The sequence below is a fragment of the Dendropsophus ebraccatus genome, chromosome 9 (assembly GCF_027789765.1).
Source record: "Dendropsophus ebraccatus isolate aDenEbr1 chromosome 9, aDenEbr1.pat, whole genome shotgun sequence".
Taxonomy (NCBI): Eukaryota; Metazoa; Chordata; class Amphibia; order Anura; family Hylidae; genus Dendropsophus; species Dendropsophus ebraccatus.
In genome coordinates, this window is record NC_091462.1 from 120,466,521 (window position 1) to 120,493,506 (window position 26,986).

The 26,986-nt window shown below is 51.4% G+C and overlaps 3 protein-coding genes across 5 annotated transcripts in view; 1 reads left to right on the top strand and 2 right to left on the bottom strand.

Moving 5' to 3' along the window:
- The first annotated feature begins 4,053 nt into the window (after positions 1-4,053).
- Positions 4,054-11,940, top strand: MYL11 (myosin light chain 11). Its single transcript, XM_069982420.1, is given in 8 exon segments — positions 4,054-4,098; positions 4,100-4,129; positions 5,220-5,315; positions 6,409-6,484; positions 8,110-8,214; positions 9,387-9,465; positions 11,426-11,474; positions 11,561-11,940. Coding segments are annotated over 8 exon segments (585 nt in total). The 3' UTR covers positions 11,666-11,940.
- Positions 11,941-12,133: 193 nt separating this feature from the next.
- Positions 12,134-13,135, bottom strand: LOC138801948 (uncharacterized). The gene has a single exon (XM_069985044.1). It carries the CDS (start codon positions 13,133-13,135, stop codon positions 12,134-12,136), a length of 1,002 nt encoding a protein of 333 aa, XP_069841145.1.
- A 4,300-nt stretch (positions 13,136-17,435) lies between these two features.
- Positions 17,436-26,986, bottom strand: part of QPRT (quinolinate phosphoribosyltransferase) — a 49,967-nt gene continuing 40,416 nt past the window's right edge. For all 3 annotated transcript variants that reach the window (XM_069984754.1, XM_069984753.1, XM_069984752.1), the window contains 2 exons: positions 19,615-19,746; positions 17,436-18,057 (listed from right to left, as the gene is read on the bottom strand). In XM_069984754.1, coding sequence (XP_069840855.1) covers positions 17,815-18,057; positions 19,615-19,746 — 375 coding nt within the window. In that variant the 3' untranslated portion in view covers positions 17,436-17,814. The remainder of the gene's footprint in view (positions 18,058-19,614; positions 19,747-26,986) is intronic.

The following is a 26,986-nucleotide window of genomic DNA, read 5'->3' on the forward strand; positions in this document are numbered from 1 at the left end:
ACACAGCCACACACACACACACACACACACACACAGCCACACATATACACAGCCACACACACACACACACACACATATACACAGCCACACACCCCCCCACACACACACACAGCCACACACCCACACAAATACACAGCCACACACCCCCACACACACACAGCCACACATATACACAGCCACACCCCCCCACACACACACACAGCCACACACCCACACAAATACACAGCCACACACCCCCACACACACACAGCCACACACACACACACACACACACACAGCCACACATATACACAGCCACACACACACACACACACATATACACAGCCACACCCCCCCCCACACACACACACAGCCACACACCCACACAAATACACAGCCACACACCCCCACACACACACAGCCACACATATACACAGCCACACACACACACACACATACACACACATATACACAGCCACACACATACAGCCACACACCCACACATATACACAGCCACACACCCCCACACACACACAGCCACACACCCACACATATACACAGCCACACACACACACACACACATATACACAGCCACACACCCACACAAATACACAGCCACACACCCCACACACACATATACACAGCCACACACATACAGCCACACACCCACACATATACACAGCCACACCCCCCCCACACACACACACAGCCACACACCCACACATATACACAGCCACACACACACACACACATATACACAGCCACACACCCACACATATACACAGCCACACACACACACACACACACACATACACAGCCACACCCCCACACACACACACACAGCCACACACCCACACATATACACAGCCACACACCCCACACACACACAGCCACACCCACACATATACACAGCCACACACCCACACACACACCCACACACACACATATACACAGCCACACACACACCCACATATACACAGCCACACACCCACACATACACAGCCACACCCCCCCCCCCACACACACAGCCACACACCCACACATATACACAGCCACACACATACACACATACACAGCCACACACACAGCCCCCCCCCCACACACATACACACACAGCCACACAGATACACAGCCACACACACATACACAGCCACACACACATACACACACACACATACACACACACACACAGCCACACACACACACACAGCCACACACACATACACACACACACATACACACACACACACACACACAGCCACACACACAGCCCCCCCACACACATACACACACACACACAGCCACACACACACACACAGCCACACACACATACACAGCCACACAGATACACAGCCACACACACAGCCCCCCCCCCACACATACACACATACACACACAGCCACACACACACAGCCACACACACATATACACAGCCACACAGATACACAGCCACACACACATATACACAGCCACACACACACACAGCCACACACACAGCCCCCCCACACACACATACACACACAGCCACACACACACAGCCACACACACATACACAGCCACACAGATACACAGCCACACACACATACACAGCAACACACACACACACACACACACACACACACAGCCACACACACATACACAGCCACACAGCAACACACACACACACACACATACACGGCCACACAGACAGCTCCTCCTCCGCAGCTGCTATCTCTGAGACTGGATATACACAGACATACACCTCTCAGCTGATCCTCCCAGCCTACATAGGCCCCATCACAACCTGGAGCTGGAGTGTGGGAGCAGCCACCACCCTCTCTATGGCTCCTGTGAAAGAACGTCCAGGCGGCATTGCAGCCATACTACATACTGCAGCCTATTGCCGCTTACACCTGCTATGATTGTCTGTATATAATCTAACCCTATAGATGCCCCCAGCGCAGACTATTAGTGGGTCAGTCAGAATAAGGAGGTCAAGATAATATAGATGACAAATCCCTGTATATAGGTATATAGGTGAATAGAAGACTTGCCCAGATGCTGATATCAATGGAGTTCAGCCGCAGTCCACATCCAGCTTATATGCAGAGGAGACGCGCCCGCTCCGGCCGCTCGCACTGCACACAAGTCACACAGTCCAGTTTTCTGAGGCAAAAGTGGGATCCTGTGTGACGTCCCTCTCCTTAGGTCTGGGTCCTAGTGCAAGCCAGAAATTACCCTATGCATTTCACAGTACACGGACACCTTCATCAGTGTATAGATGGATATAGATGGATATAGATGGATATAGACAATATAGATGGATATAGGTGGATATAAATGGATATAGATGGATATAGGTGGATATAAATGGATATAGATGGGAATAGATGGATATAGGTGGATATAAATGGATATAGGTGGATATAAATGGATACAGATGGGCATAGGTGGATATAGATGGATATAGATGGATATAAGTGGATATAGATGGATACAGGTGGATATAGATGGATATAGATGGATATAAGTGGATACAGATGGATATAGGTGGATATAGATGGATACAGATGGATATAAGTGGATATAGATGGATATAAGTGGATATAGATGGATATAGGTGGATATAAGTGGATATAGATGGATATAGATGGATATAGACAATATAGATGGATATAGGTGGATATAAATGGATATAGGTGGATATAAGTGGATATAGATGGGAATAGATGGATATAAGTGGATATAGATGGATACAGATGGATATAAGTGGATATAGATGGATATAAGTGGATATAGATGGATACAGATGGATATAGATGGATATAAGTGGATACAGATGGATATAAGTGGATACAGATGGATATAGGTGGATATAGATGGATACAGATGGATATAAGTGGATATAGATGGATATAGATGGATATAGATGGATATAAGTGGATATAGATGGATATAAGTGGATATAGATGGATATAGGTGGATACAGATGGATATAGATGGATATAGATGGATACAGATGGATACAGATGGATATAAGTGGATATAGATGGATATAGATGGATACAGATGGATATAAGTGGATATAGATGGATATAAGTGGATATAGATGGATACAGATGGATATAAGTGGATATAGATGGATATAAGTGGATATAGATGGATATAGACAATATAGATGGATATAGGTGGATATAAATGGATATAAGTGGATATAGATGGATACAGATGGATATAGATGGATATAAGTGGATATAGATGGATATAAGTGGATACAGATGGATATAGATGGATACAGGTGGATATAGATGGATATAGGTGGATATAGATGGATACAGATGGATATAGGTGGATATAGATGGATATAAGTGGATACAGATGGATATAAGTGGATATAGATGGATATAAGTGGATATAGATGGATATAGGTGGATACAGATGGATATAGATGGATATAAGTGGATATAGATGGATATAAGTGGATACAGATGGATATAGATGGATATAAGTGGATATAGATGGATACAGATGGATATAAGTGGATATAGATGGATACAGATGGATATAAGTGGATACAGATGGATATAAGTGGATACAGATGGATATAGATGGATATAGATGGATATAAGTGGATACAGATGGATATAAGTGGATACAGATGGATATAGATGGATATAAGTGGATATAGATGGATACAGATGGATATAAGTGGATATAGATGGATACAGATGGATATAAGTGGATATAGATGGATACAGATGGATATAAGTGGATATAGATGGATACAGGTGGATATAGATGGATATAGATGTCTGGCATCTCCTGGGCCTGTATAGCTGTATTAGTAGGAATGGCTGGAGCCATTATTTGGGGGCCCCCTCCCCCTCTCTCGGCCCCTCATCTCCCCCCTACCCCCTTTGCAGCTGTTGCTCTTTCTCCTCATGTGTCCAAGAAAGGAGCAGAAGACGCCTTGAGTCTCCTCGGCTATTTTGGTCGCACTATTTTCCTCCTCCTCCTCCTCCTCCTCCTCCTGGGCTCCTTAGTTGAGGATGGGGCTATAGTTAGTATCAGCGTCTTGGAGGCGCGGGGTATATAATGCCTCCCGGGGGCTTCTCTCCATGTCACTCACTCCTTCTGACCAGGACAAGCACCAAGCTCAGCCGAGGACATGGTAAGTGGACGTGTGGCTCCTCAGCCCCAGCCCGGGGCCCTGGATTATTCACTGGACTTGGGGATCGACCACCAGGATGAAGAAGAGCCCAGGGTTTTCCTTCTACAACCAGGACCCCCCAAATCCACCCTCATGGACCCCCACTCTATACCACTGTTGCCCTTCTCTACAGATGATGTCACCCACTGATACCCCAATTCTGTTACTGCAAAGAGTGACCATCATGGATGCCCACCCAACACCATAGGGGGTACTTACCCCTGAACCCCCAGACCTGTGTCTGTAGACCCCTCTGAACCACCAGACCTGTGTCTGTAGACCCCTCTGAACCCCCATACCTGTGTCTGTAGACCCCTCTGAACCCCCAGACCTGTCTGTAGACCCCTCTGAACCCCCAGACCTGTCTGTAGACCCCTCTGAACCCTCAGACCTGTCTGTAGACCCCTCTGAACCCCCAGACCTGTGTCTGTAGACCCCTCTGAACCCCCAGACCTGTCTGTAGACCCCTCTGAACCCCCAGACCTGTCTGTAGACCCCTCTGAACCCCCAGACCTGTCTGTAGACCCCTCTGAACCCCCAGACCTGTCTGTAGACCCCTCTGAACCCTCAGACCTGTCTGTAGACCCCTCTGAACCCCCAGACCTGTGTCTGTAGACCCCTCTGAACCCCCAGACCTGTCTGTAGACCCCTCTGATACCCAGGCCTGTCTGTAGACCCCCCCTCTGATCCCCACACCTGTGTCTGTAGACCCCTTTGATCCCCACACCTGCCTGTAGACCCCTCTGACCCCACACCTGTGTCTGTAGACCCCTTTGATCCCCACACCTGCCTGTAGACCCCTCTGACCCCACACCTGTGTCTGTAGACCCCTTTGATCCCCACACCTGCCTGTAGACCCCTCAGACCTGTGTCTGTAGACCCCTCTGATCCCCACATTTGTGTCTGTGGACCCCTCTGAACCCTCAGACCTGTGCCTGTAGACCCCCAGAATATCCAGTTTCGGTGACCCCCCAATCTGCTGCAGTGAGTGATGTGTGGAGGTCCAGAGTGTCCCTGGTGCTGCACCCACTCACTCTTTCTTCTCCCACAGGCACCAGCAAAGAAGGCCAAGAGAAAGGCAGCAGAAGGAGGCTCCTCCAACGTCTTGTCCATGTTTGACCAAACCCAGATCCAGGAGTTTAAGGAGGTGAGTGCCCTGTACTGAGGCGGTGGGCTCCTCACACTCAGGCGGTGGGTCACCCTGTAGTCAGGCGGTGGGTCACCCTATAGTCAGGCGGTGGGTCACCCTGTAGTCAGGTGGTGGGTCACCCTGTAGTCAGGCGGTGGGTCACCCTGTAGTCAGGCAGTGGGTCACCCTATAGTCAGGCGGTGGGTCACCCTGTAGTCAGGCAGTGGGTCACCCTGTAGTCAGGCAGTGGGTCACCCTATAGTCAGGCGGTGGGCTCCTCACACTCAGGCGGTGGGTCACCCTATAGTCAGGCAGTGGGTCACCCTATAGTCAGGCAGTGGGTCACCCTATAGTCAGGCGGTGGGCTCCTCACACTCAGGCGGTGGGTCACCCTATAGTCAGGCGGTGGGTCACCCTATAGTCAGGCGGTGGGCTCCTCACACTCAGGCGGTGGGTCACCCTATAGTCAGGCAGTGGGTCACCCTATAGTCAGCCGGTGGGTCACCCTATAGTCAGGCGGTGGGTCACCCTATAGTCAGGCGGTGCGCTCCTCACACTCAGGCGGTGGGTCACCCTATAGTCAGGCGGTGCTCTTCTTACACTCAGGCGGTGGGTCATCCTGCACTCAGGCGGTGGGTCATCCTGCAGTGGGTCGGCCTGTAATGGACAATGGAGACCTTCTCTGACAGGCAGGCAGGTGGCGCTATAGAAACAGGACGAGTGGTATTAGATCTGGCGACTCCCGTCTTTAAGCTTCTCCGTCTCTTGGTGGAAAACGTGTAACACAAAGGTCCCAGATAGCTGAAGAGAAATGTCCTGTGTGGTCCAATATGTAAGAAGACCCTCGAGTGATTGGTGGGCGGGGGTGTAGGCATCCTGACATGTCACATGACCATGACAAGGGGGACAGGTGTGTAATGGGGGAGGGGGAGTTAAATATAGAGGCAACTACACCCATAGGGCTGAGACCTCCTGCTACTGTCCCCTGGTATCAGCCATGTCATGCTGGGGACTGTGGGAGAGGGGCATCCAGCACTGATAGACGCTGTGAATACTGGGGCCCTCCCTGCCCCCTCTGTGTCCCCGGGGTAAATCTCTACTTTCTCCTCAGGCATTTACAGTAATTGATCAGAACAGAGATGGAATCATCGACAAGGAGGATCTGAGAGACACTTTTGCAGCTATGGGTGAGTGCAGCCCCTGAATAGACCCCCATACCCCCCCCCCCCTGAATACAGCATCTCAGGAGACCCCCATACCCCCCCCCCCCCCGAATACAGCATCTCAGGAGACCCCCATACCCCCCCCCCTGAATACAGCATCTCAGGAGACCCCCATAACCCCCCCCCTGAATACAGCATCTCAGGAGACCCCCATACCCCCCCCCCCTCCTCCTGAATACAGCATCTCAGGAGACCCCCATAACCCCCCCCCCCCCCCCGAATACAGCATCTCAGGAGACCCCCATACCCCCCCCCCCCGAATACAGCATCTCAGGAGACCCCCATACCCCCCCCCCCCCCGAATACAGCATCTCAGGAGACCCCCCATAACCCCCTCCTCCCAAATACAGCATCTCAGGAGACCCCCATAACCCCCCCCCCCCAAATACAGCATCTCAGGAGACCCCCATACCCCCCCCCCCCCGAATACAGCATCTCAGGAGACCCCCCATAACCCCCTCCTCCCAAATACAGCATCTCAGGAGACCCCCATAACCCCCCCCCCCCAAATACAGCATCTCAGGAGACCCCCATAACCCCCTCCTCCCAAATACAGCATCTCAGGAGACCCCCATACCCCTCCTCCCCCCAAATACAGCATCTCAGGAGACCCCCATACCCCTCCTCCCCCCAAATACAGCATCTCAGGAGACCCCCATAACCCCCCCCCCCAAATACAGCATCTCAGGAGACCCCCATAACCCCCCCTCCCGAATACAGCATCTCAGGAGACCCCCATACCCCTCCTCCCCCCAAATACAGCATCTCAGGAGACCCCCATAACCCCCTCCTCCCGAATACAGCATCTCAGGAGACCCCCATAACCCCCTCCTCCCGAATACAGCATCTCAGGAGACCCCCATAACCCCCTCCTCCCGAATACAGCATCTCAGGAGACCCCCATACCCCTCCTCCCCCTGAATACAGCATCTCAGGAGACCCCCATAACCCCCTCCTCCCGAATACAGCATCTCAGGAGACCCCCATAACCCCTCCTCCCGAATACAGCATCCCAGGAGACCCCCATAACCCCCTCCTCCCGAATACAGCATCTCAGGAGACCCCCATAACCCCTCCTCCCCCTGAATACAGCATCTCAGGAGACCCCCATAACCCCCCCTCCCTGAATACAGCATCTCAGGAGACCCCCATAACCCCTCCTCCCCCTGAATACAGCATCTCAGGAGACCCCCATAACCCCTCCTCCCGAATACAGCATCTCAGGAGACCCCCATAACCCTCTCCCCCCCCTGAATACAGCATCTCAGGAGACCCCCATAACCCTCTCCTCCCCCTGAATACAGCATCTCAGGAGACCCCCATAACCCCTCCTCCCGAATACAGCATCTCAGGAGACCCCCATAACCCTCTCCCCCCCCTGAATACAGCATCTCAGGAGACCCCCATAACCCCTCCTCCTGAACATGATGAAGCCCCAGCATTATCTTGGCCCCTCTGGTGACATGGGGGTCCATATATCCTGGTCCTATAATGGCCCCATCCTATAGCAGATCTCTCTCAATGGTGGTTATATGTTTGTGGGGGGCTCTCACCTCTTCCTTTATGACCCTTGTTGCTGCCCCCCACAGGCCGCCTGAACGTGAAGAATGAGGAACTCGATGAGATGGTCAAGGAGGCCTCTGGACCCATCAACTTCACCGTCTTCCTTACCATGTTCGGCGAGAAGCTCAAGGGTAAGAGATTTATAGAAAAGCAGAGGGATTTATGGGCCAGAGCATCCTATACATCATACATAATGGCAGGGAACCTAGTATATCATACATACGGGACAGAGCATCCTATACATCATACACACAGGACAGAGCATCCTATGCATCATACATACGGGACAGAGCATCCTATACATCATACATAATGGCAGGGAACCTAGTATATCATACATACGGGACAGAGCATCCTATACATAATACATAATGGCAGGGAACCTAGTATATCATACATACGGGACAGAGCATCCTATACATCATACATAATGGCAGGGAACCTAGTATATCATACATACGGGACAGAGCATCCTATACATCATACATAATGGCAGGGAACCTAGTATATCATACATACGGGACAGAGCATCCTATACATCATACATAATGGCAGGGAACCTAGTATATCATACATACGGGACAGAGCATCCTATACATCATACATAATGGCAGGGAACCTAGTATATCATACATACGGGACAGAGCATCCTATACATCATACATAATGGCAGGGAACCTAGTATATCATACATACGGGACAGAGCATCCTATACATCATACATAATGGCAGGGAACCTAGTATATCATACATACGGGACAGAGCATCCTATACATCATACATAATGGCAGGGAACCTAGTATATCATACATACGGGACAGAGCATCCTATACATCATACATAATGGCAGGGAACCTAGTATATCATACATACGGGACAGAGCATCCTATACATCATACATAATGGCAGGGAACCTAGTATATCATACATACGGGACAGAGCATCCTATACATCATACATACGGGACAGAGCATCCTATACATCATACATACGGGACAGAGCATCCTATACATCATACATAATGGCAGGGAACCTAGTATATCATACATACGGGACAGAGCATCCTATACATCATACACACAGGACAGAGCATCCTATGCATCATACATACGGGACAGAGCATCCTATACATCATACATATAGGGCAGAGGACCCTATACATCATACATATAGGGCAGAGGACCCTATACATCATACATATAGGGCAGAGGACCTACTAATGGGACCATTATCTAGTATGAACACAATGACTGGTAACTGGGCTCAGGTTTGATGACTCTTCTGACATAATGTCCTTCTGCAGGTGCTGATCCAGAGGACGTGATCACTGGGGCATTTAAGGTGCTTGATCCTGAGGGTAAAGGGTCCATCAAGAAGCAGTTGTAAGTAGTGATCAACCTATCACCCCCCACCACCACCATTTTCTTCTTCTGTTCCTGTTGTCTTTACCCCAGGGTCCCCATGTTGTCTTCTTCTTCTTCTGATCTTGTAGTCCCTCTTCCAGGGTTTCCATGTATTCTTCCTCTGATCCTGTTGCCCCTCTCTTGGGGTCTCCAAGTCTTCTCATTCCTCTGATCCTGTTGCCCCTCTCTTGGGGTCTCCAAGTCTTCTCATTCCTCTGATCCTGTTGCCCCTCTCTTGGGGTCTCCAAGTCTTCTCATTCCTCTGATCCTGTTGCCCCTCTCTTGGGGTCTCCAAGTCTTCTCATTCCTCTGATCCTGTTGCCCCTCTCTTGGGGTCTCCAAGTCTTCTCATTCCTCTGATCCTGTTGCCCCTCTCTTGGGGTCTCCAAGTCTTCTCATTCCTCTGATCCTGTTGCCCCTCTCTTGGGGTCTCCAAGTCTTCTCATTCCTCTGATCCTGTTGCCCCTCTCTTGGGGTCTCCAAGTCTTCTCATTCCTCTGATCCTGTTGCCCCTCTCTTGGGGTCTCCAAGTCTTCTCATTCCTCTGATCCTGTTGCCCCTCTCTTGGGGTCTCCAAGTCTTCTCATTCCTCTGATCCTGTTGCCCCTCTCTTGGGGTCTCCAAGTCTTCTCATTCCTCTGATCCTGTTGGCCCTCTCTTGGGGTCTCCAAGTCTTCTCATTCCTCTGATCCTGTTGGCCCTCTCTTGGGGTCCCCATGTCTTTTTCTTCCTGATCCTGATGTTCCCTTCCTAGGGTTCATATGCCTTTTCCTTCCTCTGCTCCTGATGTCCCTCTCCCGGGGTCCCCATGTGTTCTCCTTTCTTTACTCCTGATGTCCCCCTCCCAGGGTTTCCATGTCTCCTCCTTCCTTTGTCTTTTTCTTCCTCTGCCCCTGATGTCTGTCTCCAGGGGTGTCCAAGTCTCCTCATCCCTCTGCTCCTGTTGTCCCTCTCTTAGGGTTCCAATTTCTTCTTCTTCCTCTGCTTCCATTACCTAAGCCCCCAGGTCTCATGTATTCTCCTTCCTTTGCTCCTGTTGTCCCTCACTTGGGTCCCCATTTCTTCTTCTTACTCTGTTCCTGTTGTTCCAGTGCCTTTTACTTTCTCTGCTCCTATTGTCCCTCTTCTGAGGTCCACATTTCTTCTTCTTCCTCTGACCCTTATGTCCCAATCCTGGGGTCACCTTGTCTTCTCCCTCCTCTGCCCCTGTTGTCCCTCTCTCCCAGGGCCCCTATGTCTTCTCCTTCCTTTGCTCCTGATATTCCCTCTCCCAGGGTCCTCATGTTTTCTCCTTCCTCTGCTCCTGATGTTCCCTTCCCGGGGTCCTCATGTTTTTTCCTTCCTTTGCTCCTCATGTGCCTTCCCGGGCTCCTCATATTTTGCCCTTCATTTGCTCTTGATGTTCCCTCTCCCAGGGACCCCATGTCTTCTCCTTCATTTGCTCCTGATGTTCCCTTCCCGGGGTCCCCATGTCTTCTCCTTCCTTTGCTTCTGATGTTCCCTCTCCCAGGGTCCCCATGTCTTCTCCTTCCTCTGCTCCTGATGTCCCTCTCCCAGGGTCCCCATGTCTTCTCCTTCCTTTGCTTCTGATGTCCCTCTCCCAGGGTCCCCATGTCTTCTCCTTCCTTTGCTTCTGATGTTCCCTCTCCCAGGGTCCCCATGTCTTCTCCTTCCTTTGCTACTGATGTCCCTCTCCCAGGGTCCCCATGTCTTCTCCTTCCTTTGCTTCTGATGTCCCTCTCCCAGGGTCCCCATGTCTTCTCCTTCCTTTGCTCCTGATGTCCCTCTCCCAGGGTCCTCATGTGTGCTCCATCCTTTGCTCCTTATGCCCTTCTCCTGGGGTTCCCATGTCTTCTCCTTCCTCCGTCCCCATTACCCCTGCCCTTGGATCTTATGTTTTTCCCTCACATGGCCTCACATTTCCTCTGTTTCCTCCTAGCCTCGAGGAGCTCCTGACCACACAATGTGACAGATTCACTCCAGAGGAGGTGAGCACCCCCTGCAGCCAATATTCATATGTCTGGCATCCCAAGAGTCCGACCTTCACTCATTCTTTCTTCTCTTTCACCCCCAGATCAAGAACATGTGGACAGCATTTCCCCCTGATGTAGCTGGCAATGTAGACTACAAGAACATCTGCTACGTCATCACCCACGGAGAGGACAAAGACCAGGAGTAAATGAAGCCACATCAGCCCGCTGGGGGGTGCTCTCATACTCAGCGCTGAACCCCAACTTATTACGCTGTATATTACGTCTTATTTTGTAAACCCGACTCATCAAAGACACAACTGTAATTTATTTCTTTCGCTGGTCAGAAAGGGGCCCCATACTGTCGCCCCATTCTTGGTCTGAACCCTCCCCCTTTGTCCCCGACTATTTTCAATGTCTTAAAGTTGGAACATACGGAATCCTCAGGGGAAGAAAAACTCAATAAAATCTCGTGTTTATACTACGTCTTCTGTCACTTGTGTCACATTGCTTCAACTTCATTCATTTCTTCAAAGATGCGACAAAGGCTGGGCCTCCCCATCACGTGATCCACGGTGTCACTGCTGCTCCCTATCACCTGATCCCCGGTGTCACTGCTGCTCCCTATCACCTGATCCCCGGTGTCACTGCTGCTCCCTATCACCTGATCCCCGGTGTCACTGCTGCTCCCTGTCATCCCCGGTGTCACTGCCGCTCCCCATCACCTGATCTCCGGTGTCACTGCCGCTCCCCATCACCTGATCCCCGGTGTCACTGCCGCTCCCCATCACCTGATCCCCGTTGTCACTGCCGCTCCCCATCACCTGATCCCCGGTGTCACTGCCGCTCCCCATCACCTGATCCCCGGTGTCACTGCCGCTCCCCATCACCTGATCCCCGGTGTCACTGCCGCTCCCCATCACCTGATCCCCGGTGTCACTGCCGCTCCCTATCACCTGATCCCCGGTGTCACTGCCGCTCCCCATCACCTGATCCCCGGTGTCACTGCCGCTCGCCATAACCTGATCCCCGGTGTCACTGCCGCTCCCCATCACCTGATCCCCGGTGTCTCTGCTGCTCCCCATCACCTGATCACCGATGTCTCTGTCGCTCCCCATCACCTGATCCCCGGTGTCACTGCCGCTCCCCATCACCTGATCACCGATGTCACTGCCCCTCCCCATCACCTGATCCCCGGTGTCACTGCCGCTCCCCATCACCTGATCCCCGGTGTCACTGCCGCTCCCCATCACCTGATCCCCGGTGTCACTGCCGCTCGCCATAACCTGATCCCCGGTGTCACTGCCGCTCCCCATCACCTGATCCCCGGTGTCTCTGCTGCTCCCCATCACCTGATCACCGATGTCTCTGTCGCTCCCCATCACCTGATCCCCGGTGTCACTGCCGCTCCCCATCACCTGATCACCGATGTCACTGCCCCTCCCCATCACCTGATCCCCGGTGTCACTGCCGCTCCCCATCACCTGATCCCAGGTGTCACTGCCGCTCCCCATCACCTGATCCCCGGTGTCACTGTCGCTCCCCATCACCTGATCCCCGGTGTCACTGCCGCTCCCCATCACCTGATCACCGATGTCACTGCCGCTCCCCGTCACCTGATTCCCGGTGTCCCTGCTGCTCCCCATCACCTGATCCCCGGTGTCACTGCCGCTCCCCATCACCTGATCCCGGTGTCCCTGCCGCTCCCCATCACCTGATCCCCAGTGTCACTGCCGCTCCCCATCACCTGATCCCGGTGTCACTGCCGCTCCCCATCACCTGATCCCGGTGTCACTGCCGCTCCCCATCACCTGATCCCGGTGTCACTGCCGCTCCCCATCACCTGATCCCCGGTGTCTCTGCCACTCTCCATCACCTGATCCCCGGTGTCACTGCCGCTCCCCATCACCTGATCCCCGGTGTCCCTGCCGCTCCCCATCACCTCATTCCCGGTGTCTCTGCTGCTCCCCATCACCTGATCCCCAGTGTTCCTGCCGCTCCCCATCACCTGATCCCCGGATTTGGCACATCCCCCTCCTCCCCAGGGACTGACACATCCCCCTCCTCCCGAGAGACAAGGCCGGGACAAGGAGTTTTGTCGCTCTCCCCCCCCCCCCCCAACCCAGTGTTATCAGGATCGGTGCGCCAAAGACAGGATAAAGCCCTGAAAATGCCCCCACACTGCATTATGAGCCCCAGTACATTCAGTAGTTATCGTATAACACTCCTACCACTATACAGTGATTACATATTAAAAAAAGACAAATTTGGTCGGCTCTCCTAGAACCCCATTCACACTAGGCAGAAGCACGTTGCTATGGCTGAAGTTGCAAACACAAAAAAACACAGAAAAATGCAACAGCTCACCGCAATGGCAAGATACAGACCCATTACAGACGTGAAAATAGTTAAAAGCAGCCATAAAAAATAATGAGGCTCTTGGTTACCACTTGAAAATGGTATAAACTGCCCCACCACGTTACGGTGGTCTCATACCGGGGCAGATCCTACACTGTACTATGGCCTCATACACGGACAGTCCTACACTGTACTATGGCCTCATACCGGGGCAGACCTACACTGTACTATGGCCTCATACCGGGGCAGACCTACACTGTACTATGGCCTCATACCGGGACAGTCCTACACTGTACTATGACCTCATACCGGGCAGTCCTACACTGTACTATGGCCTTATACCGGGGCAGTCCTACACTGTACTATAGCCTCATACCGGGCAGTCCTACACTGTACTATGGCCTCATACCGGGGCAGTCCTACACTGTACTATGGCCTCATACCGGGGCAGTCCTACACTGTACTATGGCCTCATACCGGGGCAGTCCTACACTATACTATGGCCTCATACCGGGGCAGTCTTATACTGTACTATGGCCTCATACCGGGGCAGTCCTACGCTGTTTTATGGCCTCATACCAGGGCAGATCCTACACTGTACTATGGCCTCATACCGGGGCAGTCCTACACTGTACTATGGCCTCATACCGGGACAGTCCTACACTGTACCATGGCCTCATACCGGGGCAGTCCTACACTGTACTATGGCCTCATACCGGGCAGTCCTACACTGTACTATGGCCTCATACCGGGGCAGTCCTACACTGTACTATGGCCTCATACCGGGACAGTCCTACACTGTACTATGGCCTCATACCGGGGCAGTCCTACACTGTACTATGGCCTCATACCGGGACAGTCCTACACTGTACTATGGCCTCATACCAGGGCAGTCGTACACTGTACTATGGCCTCATACATGGGGCAGTCCTACACTGTACTATGTCCTCATAACGGGGCAGTCCTACACTGTACTATGGCCTCATACCGGGGCAGTCCTACACTGTACTATGGCCTCATACCGGGGCAATCCTACACTGTACTATGGCCTCATACACGGGGCAGTCCTACACTGTACTATGGCCTTATACCGGGGCAGTCCTACACTGTACTATGGCCTCATACCGGGGTAGTCCTACACTGTACTATGGCCTCATACCGGGGCAGTCCTACACTGTACTATGGCCTCATACCGCGGCAGTCCTACACTGTACTATGGCCTCATACCGGGGCAGTCCTACACTGTACTATGGCCTCATACCGGGGCAGTCCTACACTGTACTATGGCCTCATACTGGGGCTGTCCTACACTGTACTATGGCCTCATACCGGGGCAGTCCTACACTGTACTATGGCCTCATACTGGGGCTGTCCTACACTGTACTATGGCCTCATACCGGGGCAGACCTTTCCATCCCCTGAATATGTGGTCGGCTACACACTGGTGTCCTCACTCCTCCGCACTGGCGTCTATAGCTGGAGGTCATGGGATTACTCGCACCCTCAGACACTACATATCCGTCCCGCTACACGCTGGCGTCCTGGCACCTCCACACTGGCGTCTATAGCTGGAGGTCATGGGATTACTCGCACCCTCAGACACTACATATGGGGTCGGCTACACACTGACGTCCTGGTTCCTCCGCACTGGCGTCTATAGCTGGAGGTCATGGGATTTACTACTAGCACCTACACTACACTGTACTATGGCCTCATACCGGGACAGTCCTACACTGTACTATGGCCTCATACCGGGGCAGTCCTACACTGTACTATGGCCTCATACCGGGACAGTCCTACACTGTACTATGGCCTCATACCAGGGCAGTCGTACACTGTACTATGGCCTCATACATGGGGCAGTCCTACACTGTACTATGTCCTCATAACGGGGCAGTCCTACACTGTACTATGGCCTCATACCGGGGCAGTCCTACACTGTACTATGGCCTCATACCGGGGCAATCCTACACTGTACTATGGCCTCATACACGGGGCAGTCCTACACTGTACTATGGCCTCATACATGGGGCAGTCCTACACTGTACTATGTCCTCATAACGGGGCAGTCCTACACTGTACTATGGCCTCATACCGGGGCAGTCCTACACTGTACTATGGCCTTATACCGGGGCAGTCCTACACTGTACTATGGCCTCATACCGGGGTAGTCCTACACTGTACTATGGCCTCATACCGGGGCAGTCCTACACTGTACTATGGCCTCATACCGCGGCAGTCCTACACTGTACTATGGCCTCATACCGGGGCAGTCCTACACTGTACTATGGCCTCATACCGGGGCAGTCCTACACTGTACTATGGCCTCATACCGGGGCAGTCCTACACTGTACTATGGCCTCATACCGAGGCAGTCCTACACTGTACTATGGCCTCATACCGGGGCAGTCCTACACTGTACTATGGCCTCATACACGGACAGTCCTACACTGTACTATGGCCTCATACACGGACAGTCCTACACTGTACTATGGCCTCATACCGGGGCAGTCCTACACTGTACTATGGCCTCATACCGGGGCTGTCCTACACTGTACTATGGCCTCATACCGGGGCAGTCCTACACTGTACTATGGCCTCATACCGGGGCAGTCCTACACTGTACTATGGCCTCATACCGGGGCAGTCCTACACTGTACTATGGCCTCATACCGGGGCAGTCCTACACTGTACTATGGCCTCATACCGGGGCAGTCCTACACTGTACTATGGCCTCATACCGGGGCAATCCTACACTGTACTATGGCCTCATACACGGGGCAGTCCTACACTGTACTATGGCCTCATACCGGGGCAGTCCTACACTGTACTATGGCCTCATACCGGGGTAGTCCTACACTGTACTATGGCCTTATACCGGGGCAGTCCTACACTGTACTATGGCCTCATACCGCGGCAGTCCTACACTGTACTATGGCCTCATACCGGGGCAGTCCTACACTGTACTATGGCCTCATACCGGGGCAGTCCTACACTGTACTATGGCCTCATACTGGGGCTGTCCTACACTGTACTATGGCCTCATACCGGGACAGTCCTACATTGTACTATGGCCTCATACCGGGGCAGTCCTACACTGTACTATGGCCTCATACCGGGACAGTCCTACACTGTACTATGGCCTCATACCGGGGCAGTCCTACACTGTACTATGGCCTCATACCGGGGCAGTCCTACACTGTACTATGGCCTCATACTGGGGCTGTCCTACACTGTACTATGGCCTCATACCGGGGCAGTCCTACACTGTACTATGGCCTCATACTGGGGCTGTCCTACACTGTACTATGGCCTCATACCGGGGCAGACCTTTCCATCCCCTGAATATGTGGTCGGCTACACACTGGTGTCCTCACTCCTCCGCACTGGCGTCTATAGCTGGAGGTCATGGGATTACTCGCACCCTCAGACACTACATATCCGTCCCGCTACACGCTGGCGTCCTGGCACCTCCACACTGGCGTCTATAGCTGGAGGTCATGGGATTACTCGCACCCTCAGACACTACATATGGGGTCGGCTACACACTGACGTCCTGGTTCCTCCGCACTGGCGTCTATAGCTGGAGGTCATGGGATTTACTACTAGCACCCTCAGACACTGCATCACATTTCTCTAGATTTTGAATGCTTTTAGATATAAACTGGAGAAAAAAAGAACAAATTTGAAGATAGTACAGAGAATAGTCCCTGCTGCAGTCTAGTCCAGGTTTTTTTTTGTGACAGCCAATGTTTTGTGGGGTTGTATGATCTGTCCCAGTCATATCTGGCCTCTTATGGTGTACTAATATTCTCATAGAACAAGGGGAGCTTGTAAGCCAGCAGTCAGTATACATGAAGCTTCAGGTGGTCGATCATGGCTGGGCGGTAAGGTTGTCTCGGTGTCCAAGCTACCCTGCTCCAGGCTTATAACACTTCAGGTCAGAAATGATCAGTGGGTTACGAAGCCTTTGGGCTGGTTGCTGGGATAGCAGCCCTCCTCACTGCAAATCAGTAGAAGAAGCCGGGCAGGGGTCCGAGGTGCCCATAGTGTACTTTAAACCTCTGGATAATTTCAGAGAAAAGTCAATACTAGGAGGTCCCTGCGTGAGACACCCCATTGATACCACATCCACATGAGGGCCGAGAAACTGGAGAAGGTTCTGAGGAGAGACGCCGCCGGAAGCTTCTACAACAACTCCAGGAAAAGCCGTCTTCAATGAAAGAGCAGCCTGGTGGAGTTCCTATGGATGATAGAAGAAGGTGGTGAACCTCGACCGATGGAGAAACACACAATCTCTTGCAACCTATCCCAAATGGACCAACAGAGACCATATACCGTACCTACCCCACACATGGACCAACATTGTCCATATACTATTCCAACTCCACATAAACCAACACAGACCATATACCATACCTACCCCACACATGGACCAACACAGACCATATACCATACCTACCCCACACATGGACCAACACTGACCATATACTATACCAACTCCACATAAACCAACACAGACCATATACCATACCTACCCCACACATGGACCAACACTGACCATATACTATACCAACTCCACATAAACCAACACAGACCATATACCATACCTACCCCACACATGGACCAACACTGACCATATACTATACCAACTCCACATAAACCAACACAGACCATATACCATACCTAACCTACACATGGACCAACACTGACCATATACTATACCAACCCCACATAAACCAACACAGACCATATACCATACCTACCCCACACATGGACCAACACTGACCATATACTATACCAACTCCACATAAACCAACACAGACCATATACTATACCTAACCTACACATGGACCAACACTGACCATATACTATACCAACTCCACATAAACCAACACAGACCATATACCATACCTACCCCACACATGGACCAACATTGACCATATACTATACCAACTCCACATACACCAATGCGGACCATATACAGTACCTACCCCACACATGGACCAACACTGACCATATACTATACCAACTCCACATAAACCAACACAGACTATATACCATACCTACCCCACACATGGACCAACATTGACCATATACTATACCAACTCCACATACACCAATGCGGACCATATACAGTACCTACCCCACACATGGACCAACACTGACCATATACTATACCAACTCCACATAAACCAACACAGACCATATACCATACCTACCCCACACATGGACCAACACTGACCATATACTATACCAACCCCACATAAACCAACACAGACTATATACCATACCTACCCCACACATGGACCAACATTGACCATATACTATACCAACTCCACATACACCAATGCGGACCATATACAGTACCTACCCAACACATGGACTAACAGGGTCCATATACCATACCTACCCCACACATGGATCTACACTTGCCATATACTATACCAACCCCACATACACCAATGCAGACCATATACAGTACCTACCCAACACATGGACTAACATGGTGCGTATACCGTACCTACTCCGCACATGGATCTACACTGGCCATATACTATACCAACCCCTCAAAGACCACCACTTACCATATACTGTATCTACCCCACATAGACCATCACTGACCACATACTATACCTACTCCACACATGGACCATATACCGTAGCTAGCCCATATAGACAAGTACGAGATGTCTGGTATGTATGGAGCGGTCTCTCCTCTGTGTGGTCATGTATGTTCTATACGGTGATCATGGTGCAGTCATGGTGTGATGTAGTGAAGCTTTATGTAGTCTTGTACCTCAGGGTTGAAGTTGTCCAGCATTATGATGTCCGCTCCAGCCTCTGCGGCTTCTAGGGCCTCCTCAAGGGATCGGCACTCCACCTCCACCTTCAGAGTGCAGCCAGCTAAAGAGCGCAGTGCATGAAGAGCCTGGAGGGAAGACACGTTATACACTATAAGGACGCAGGGTCCTACACATTCAGACAAGATAAGGGGACATGTGACCCCAGCGGATACACTGTGGGGGGAGGACATTTAGGAGGATACACTGTGGGGGGAGGACATTTAGGAGGATACACTGTGGGGGGAGGACATTTAGGAGGATACACTGTGGGGGGAGGACATTTAGGAGGATACACTGTGGGAGGGGGAGGACATTTAGGACGATACACTGTGGGATAAAGGACATTTAGGTAGATACACTGTGGGAGGGACATTTTGGGGGATACACTGTGTGGGGGACATTTAGGGGGATACACTGTGGGGGAGGACATTTAGGAGGATACACTATGGGGGGAGGACATTTAGGAGGATACACTATGGGAAAGGGACATTTAGGAGGATACACTGTGGGGGGAGGACATTTAGGAGGATACACTGTGGGAAAGGGACATTTAGGAGGAAACACTGTGTGCAGGGGGACATTTAGGAGGATACACTGTGGGGGGAGGACATTTTAGAGGATACACTGTGGGAGGGGATATTTAGGAGGATGCACTGTGTGTGGGGAGGACATTTAGGAGGATACACTATGGGGGGATACACTGTGGGGGGAGGACATTTAGGGGGATACACTGTGGGAGGGGACATTTAGGAGGATACACTGTGGGGGGAGGACATTTAGGAGGATACACTATGGAGGGAGGACATTTAGAGGGATACACTGTGGAGGGAGGACATTTAGGAGGATACACTGTGGGGGGAGGACATTTAGGGGGATACACTGTGGGGGGAGGACATTTAGGAGGATACACTGTGGGGGGAGGACATTTAGGAGGATACACTGTGGGGGGAGGACATTTAGGAGGATACACTGTGGGGGGAGGACATTTAGGAGGATACACTGTGGGGGGGGGCATTTAGGGGGATACACTATGGGGGGGAGGGCATTTAGGGGGATACACTGTGTGTGGGGACATTTAGGGGGATACACTGTGGAGGGGGGGGACATTTAGGGGGATACACTATGGGGGGAGGACATTTAGGAGGATACACTATGGGGGGGGACATTTAGGGGGATACACTGTGGGAGGGAGGACATTTAGGGGGATACACTGTGGGGGGAGGACATTTAGGGGGATACACTGTGGGGGGAGGACATTTAGGGGGATACACTGTGGGAGGGGACATTTAGGGGGATACACTGTGGGGGGAGGACATTTAGGAGGATACACTGTGTGGGGGACATTTAGGGGGATACACTGTGGGGGAGGACATTTAGGAGGATACACTGTGGGAGGGGGACATTTAGGGGGATACACTATGGGGGGAGGACATTTAGGAGGATACACTGTGGGAGGGGGACATTTAGGGGGATACACTATGGGGGGAGGACATTTAGGAGGATACACTGGGGGGGGAGGACATTTAGGAGGATACACTGTGGGGGGGGGGGACATTTAGGAGGATACACTGTGGGAGGGAGGACATTTAGGAGGATACACTGTGGGAGGGGACATTTAGGAGGATACACTGTGGGAGGGGACATTTAGGAGGATACACTGTGGGGGGAGGACATTTAGGAGGATACACTGTGGGGGGAGGACATTTAGGAGGATACACTGTGGGAGGGAGGACATTTAGGAGGATACACTGTGGGAGGGGACATTTAGGAGGATACACTGTGGGGGGAGGACATTTAGGAGGATACACTGTGGGGGGAGGACATTTAGGAGGATACACTGTGGAGGGAGGACATTTAGGAGGATACACTGTGGGGGGAGGACATTTAGGGGGAAACACTGTGGGGGGGAGGACATTTAGGGGGAAACACTATGGGGGGGAGGGCATTTAGGGGGATACACTGTGGGGGGAGGACATTTAGGGGGATACACTGTGGGGGGAGGACATTAGGGGGATACACTGTGGGGGGAGGGGACATTTAGGGGGATACACTGTGGGGGGAGGACATTAGGGGGATACACTGTGTGGGGAGGACATTTAGGAGGATACACTGTGGGGGGAGGACATTTAGGGGCATACACTGTTGGGGGAGGACATTTAGGGGGATACACTGTGGGGGGAGGACATTTAGGAGGATACACTGTGGGGGAGGACATTTAGGGGGATACACTGTGGGGGGGGGACATTTAGGAGGATACACTGTGGGGGGAGGACATTTAGGGGGATACACTGTGGGGGGAGGACATTTAGGAGGATACACTGTTGGGGGAGGACATTTAGGGGGATACACTGTGGGGGGAGGACATTTAGGGGGAAACACTGTGGGGGAGGACATTTAGGAGGATACACTGTGGGGGGAGGACATTTAGGGGGATACACTGTGGGGGGAGGACATTTAGGAGGATACACTGTTGGGGGAGGACATTTAGGGGGATACACTGTGGGGGGGGGACATTTAGAGGGATACACTGTGGGAAGGAGGACATTAAGGGGGATACACTGTGGGGGGAGGACATTTAGAAGGATACACTGTGGGGGGGACATTAAGGGGGATACACTGTGGTTGTCCGAGGTCCGGCGTCATGATGTGAGGACGCACCTCCCGTGCCTCCCCCGCTCCCTCCCTCCCCCCCTGCTCCTCCGGTTTGGAATGGTGTAGCCCGGATCTAACCTTCTCTGACTGATGCGCCACGGAATGATTTGACCTGGGGCCTGAAGTTGGGCGGCTTTGGACCGGCACTCGGGTATGCAGAGCAGCTGCGGCAGGAGAGAGGAATGCCGCGGGACAGTTTCGCTCTTCTCCCCCCGGCTCGAGATGGTATCGCCCGGGTCACGTGCAGCCAGCGTATAGAGTATTGGAGGAAAGCTGCACATGTGACCTTATGGGGAGGCAGTACCCCGGATCGCTTTGCCGAGTTGAGCGCGCCGCTGTACTGGAAGCGGGGTCTTTACACAAGCTGCTGGAACCGGTGAGCACGGAAGCACTGAACTTTTTGCTGGTGAGGTCTTAACATTGAACGGTGACGGCCCGGGAAATGGAGAAGTTGCTTCCTTGCCGGGCACGGGGTCCCTGCGGTCCTTCTCATAACCCCCCCAACCCCCCCCCCCCGTCCGGGCCCGTGTCTGGGCAGTGGGGGTCGGGGGTGCTTTGGGTTGTCTGGGGTCTGGCGCCGGACGCGGGGGCATGCTGAGAAACATCCAGTAGCCGAGGGGCCGAGATTTGTTATAAGAAAAAGGGGTTTAGAGAGCAGGAGGATAGCCTTAAGGCTGCAGTTCAGGAAGCAGAAGAAGAATTTAAGGTTTCACAGACAGAGGTAGTGGCAGATAAGATTAAGACAGCCCAGGGGAAGTATGGGGAATATCTCATAAATAAGGCACAACAAAAATGCTTCTTTCTGGGCCAGAAGCGGTTTGTGGAGGCGGGGAGACCGGGGAAACTTTTGGCAACTATTGTTAGGGCACAAGAAGGGAGCTCGTATATCTCGGCCCTGGAGGATGAGATGGGAGGTCAGGTCAGGGATAGCGAAGGGATCCACAAGAAAATTGTTGAGTTTTATGAGAGGCTGTATAGCTCAGAAGTCTCCCCAATGGAACAGGAATACCAAAAATTCTTCACCGGATGTAAACTGCCATGTGTTCCTCAGGATAGAGTTCAATGGTTGGAGGGGAATATTGGGGTTTCAGATCTAAGGGAAGCCTTGAGTAGTATTTCAGGATCAACTACACCAGGACCCGATGGTCTGCCTTTTGATTTCTATTGTGAGTTCGGAGACGTCCTTTTCCTTATTTAGCTGAAGTACTTAATGAATCCTTGTGTAAGGGGCGTCTTCCTGAATCTATGCGTCAGGCCCACATTGTGTTAATAAAAAAAACAAAAAACCCCTGCGAATAGAGTCCTACCGTCCAATCTCCCTGCTGAACACTCACTACAAGTTAGTGGCCAGGGTTCTGGCACGGAGATTGACGGAGGTTATACAGAGTCTTATTGGCCCTGAGCAGACAGGGTTTGTTCCGGGACGTTCTATTTTTACCAATGTAGCTAGAGTCCATGCCAGTGTCCAATTGGGGAGGGGAGGTCCCCACTCCATCCTGTCTCTTGATGCCTTGAAAGCCTTTGACAGGGTGGAGTGGGGATTTCTGTGGAGAGTGATGGGTGAGATGGGGTTTGGTCTGGAGTTTGTGAGCTGGGTTAGATTACTTTACTCGGACCCGCTGGCAAGAGTAATCGTGAACGGGGACATTACTAGGTGCTTTAAGTTATCAAGGGGCACTAGGCAGGGGTGTCCCCTGTCACCCCTTCTTTTTGATTTGTATATTGAGCCCCTGGCGGAGTGTATTAGGACATAGTGGGGTTTGGTCTAGGGGGTGGGAATAATAAGGTTCTCCTTTATGCCGATGATGCCTTACTGTTTATTAAGGACCCAATGGAAAGCCTGCCCAAGGTTATGAGATTAGTAGAGGATTATGGGAAAATAGCTGGATTCGGGGTGAATTGGGATAAATCGGCATTACTGTCCCTAGGGGAGGTAAGAGAAGGAACTGAGGGGATAACATCCCCGGTGGGCAGGAGTGAAATAATAGAATACCTCGGGGTTCAGATTAGTAAAGAGGTGGAGAGCTATCTGGATTTAAACCTCAAACCCCTTTTGACTAAAATCTCTAAAAAGGTAGAAATATGGCTCAGGTTACCCCTATCAATGGCTGAGAGGATGGCCCTAATTAAAATGGTGGTGTTACCCCAAGTTTTACATGTCCTTAGGGCAGCCCCGCTTTGGATTCCAGATCTCTGGTTTAGGAGAATCACTATAATTTTGAATTAAGGCCCCATTCCCACTGAGGAAAGGTAGCGGAATTCCGCGACGGAATTGTCCGCCGCGGAATGCTGTTAGCCTCCCGCTCATAATGGGAGTCTATGGGAGGTGCGCGCTCCAGCCTCCCGCTCATAATGGGAGTCTATGGGAGGTGGGCGCTCCTGCCCTGTCCGCGCTGAAGAATGAACATGCTCATTCTTCAGCGCGTACAGAGCAGGAGCGCGCACATCCCATAGACTCCCATTATGAGCGGGAGGCTAACGGCATTCCGCGGCGGACAATTCTGTCGCGGAATTCCGCTACCTTTCCTCAGTGGGAACGGGGCCTAAGTTGGTATGGGGAGGAAAAAAAGTCAGAATAAAATATGAAGCACTTACACAGAGGGAGAGGGGAGGGGGGATTATCTATGCCGGATTTAGGCTGTATTTTTATGCAAGTGTGGCACAGACTTTGGTGGAGTGGAGGTCCTCCTCTATACTTGAATATATGATGGACATGAATAACACTAGTCTCACAGATTTTCTTGAGGTACTTGAAGCAGGTCAATGCACGGTGGAAAATCTGGGAGCACTTTCGTTTGTCACTCTGTATGATAAAACGTGGAAAGTAATTAAAAAATGTTTCCATATGACAGGTCACTTGGGTTTTACACCGATTTGGGAAAATCGAGTTTTTGATGGTGTGTTAAATAGCACTATGGAACAATTTTGGAAGAAATATGGGGTTAAGTATGTACATCAGATTTTTGAAGATGGATAATAACATTTGAGGATGTTAAAAGTAGATTTGGGTTGGGTAAATCACAGTTATTCTATTATGTACAGTTGAAGTCTGCAATGAAGACGTTTAGAGGAGCTGAGATATAGACGTTTGAGAGTATATGGGAAGTAGGGGTGAAGGGAAAAGTCTTGACTAAACTGTATGGAGATCTTATAAGCCAGAGAGAAACCCCGTTTGTTAAGAGAGCTAGGGTAAGGTGGGAAACTGCATTGGGAAGAAGAGAAGTGGGATGGGAGTCTATAGTACAAAATTTGGGGTGTACGTCCAGAAGTCCAACGCATAGGTTAATCTTCTTTAAAATCTTTTACTGGCTGTATTATACCCCAAAAGGCTGATGCAGTTTAAGAAGATTGAGGAGGTTAGATGTAAGAAATGCCAGGAGTTAGGGGGTAGATCTTGTGCATTTGATATGGAACTGCCCCAAGATTGCACAATTTTGGAATCAGATCTTTCAATATGTTGAACAGGTGATGGGGATGGATATAGTGGGTGAATATTCTGAAGCAGAGATTCTACTGGGGGGATTGATAGAAGATGGGGAAACCAATACACTGATTTATAGGATTATAGGATGTGCTAAAGTGCTTATCCTTAGGAAGTGGATGGAGGAAGCCCCCCGGCGGTGGTCAGAATGTATGAGGAGCTGGCGTCCAGAAAAGGGAAGAAAGGGTACGGGAAACATCAGAGAATCTGGAAGAAGTGGCGGAATGAGTAGGTTCTGCAGGACTCTAAGAGAATACTTGCCTATACTTTTGATCTTTTTTTTCTTCTTGCCTGTGTGCTGTCAGGGAGGGAGGTAAGAATAGTATTGTTGATTCATTATTTTGTGATTTTGTATGTAATTTGAAAAGAAATTAAAAGATTAAGAAAAAAAAAAAAGGGGGATACACTGTGGGGGGAGGACATTTAGGGGGATACACTGTGGGGGGAGGACATTTAGGAGGATACACTGTGTGTGGGAGGACATTTAGGGGGATACACTGTGGGGGGAGGACATTTAGGGGGATACACTGTGGGGGGAGGACATTTAGGGGGATACACTATGGGGGGAGGACATTTAGGGGGATACACTGTGGGGGGAGGACATTTAGGGGGATACACTGTGGGGGGAGGACATTTAGGGGGATACACTGTGGGGGGAGGACATTTAGGGGGATACACTGTGGGGGGAGGACATTTAGGGGGATACACTGTGGGGGGAGAACATTTAGGAGGATACACTGTGGGGGAGGACATTTAGGGGGATACACTGTGGGAGGGGACATTTAGGAGGATACACTGTGGGGGAGGGGACATTTAGGAGGATACACTGTGGGAGGGGACATTTAGGGGGATACACTGTGGGGGGAGGACATTTAGGGGGATACACTGTGGGGGGAGGACATTTAGGGGGATACACTGGGGGGGGGGACATTTAGGGGGATACACTGTGGGAGGGGACATTTAGGGGGATATACTGTGGGGGGAGGACATTTAGGAGGATACACTGTGGGAGGGAGAACATTTAGGGGGATACACTGTGGGGGGAGGACATTTAGGGGGATACACTGTGGGGGGAGGACATTTAGGGGGATACACTGGGGGGGGGGACATTTAGGAGGATACACTGTGGGGGGAGGACATTTAGGGGGATACACTGTGGGGGGAGGACATTAGGGGGATACACTGTGGGGGGA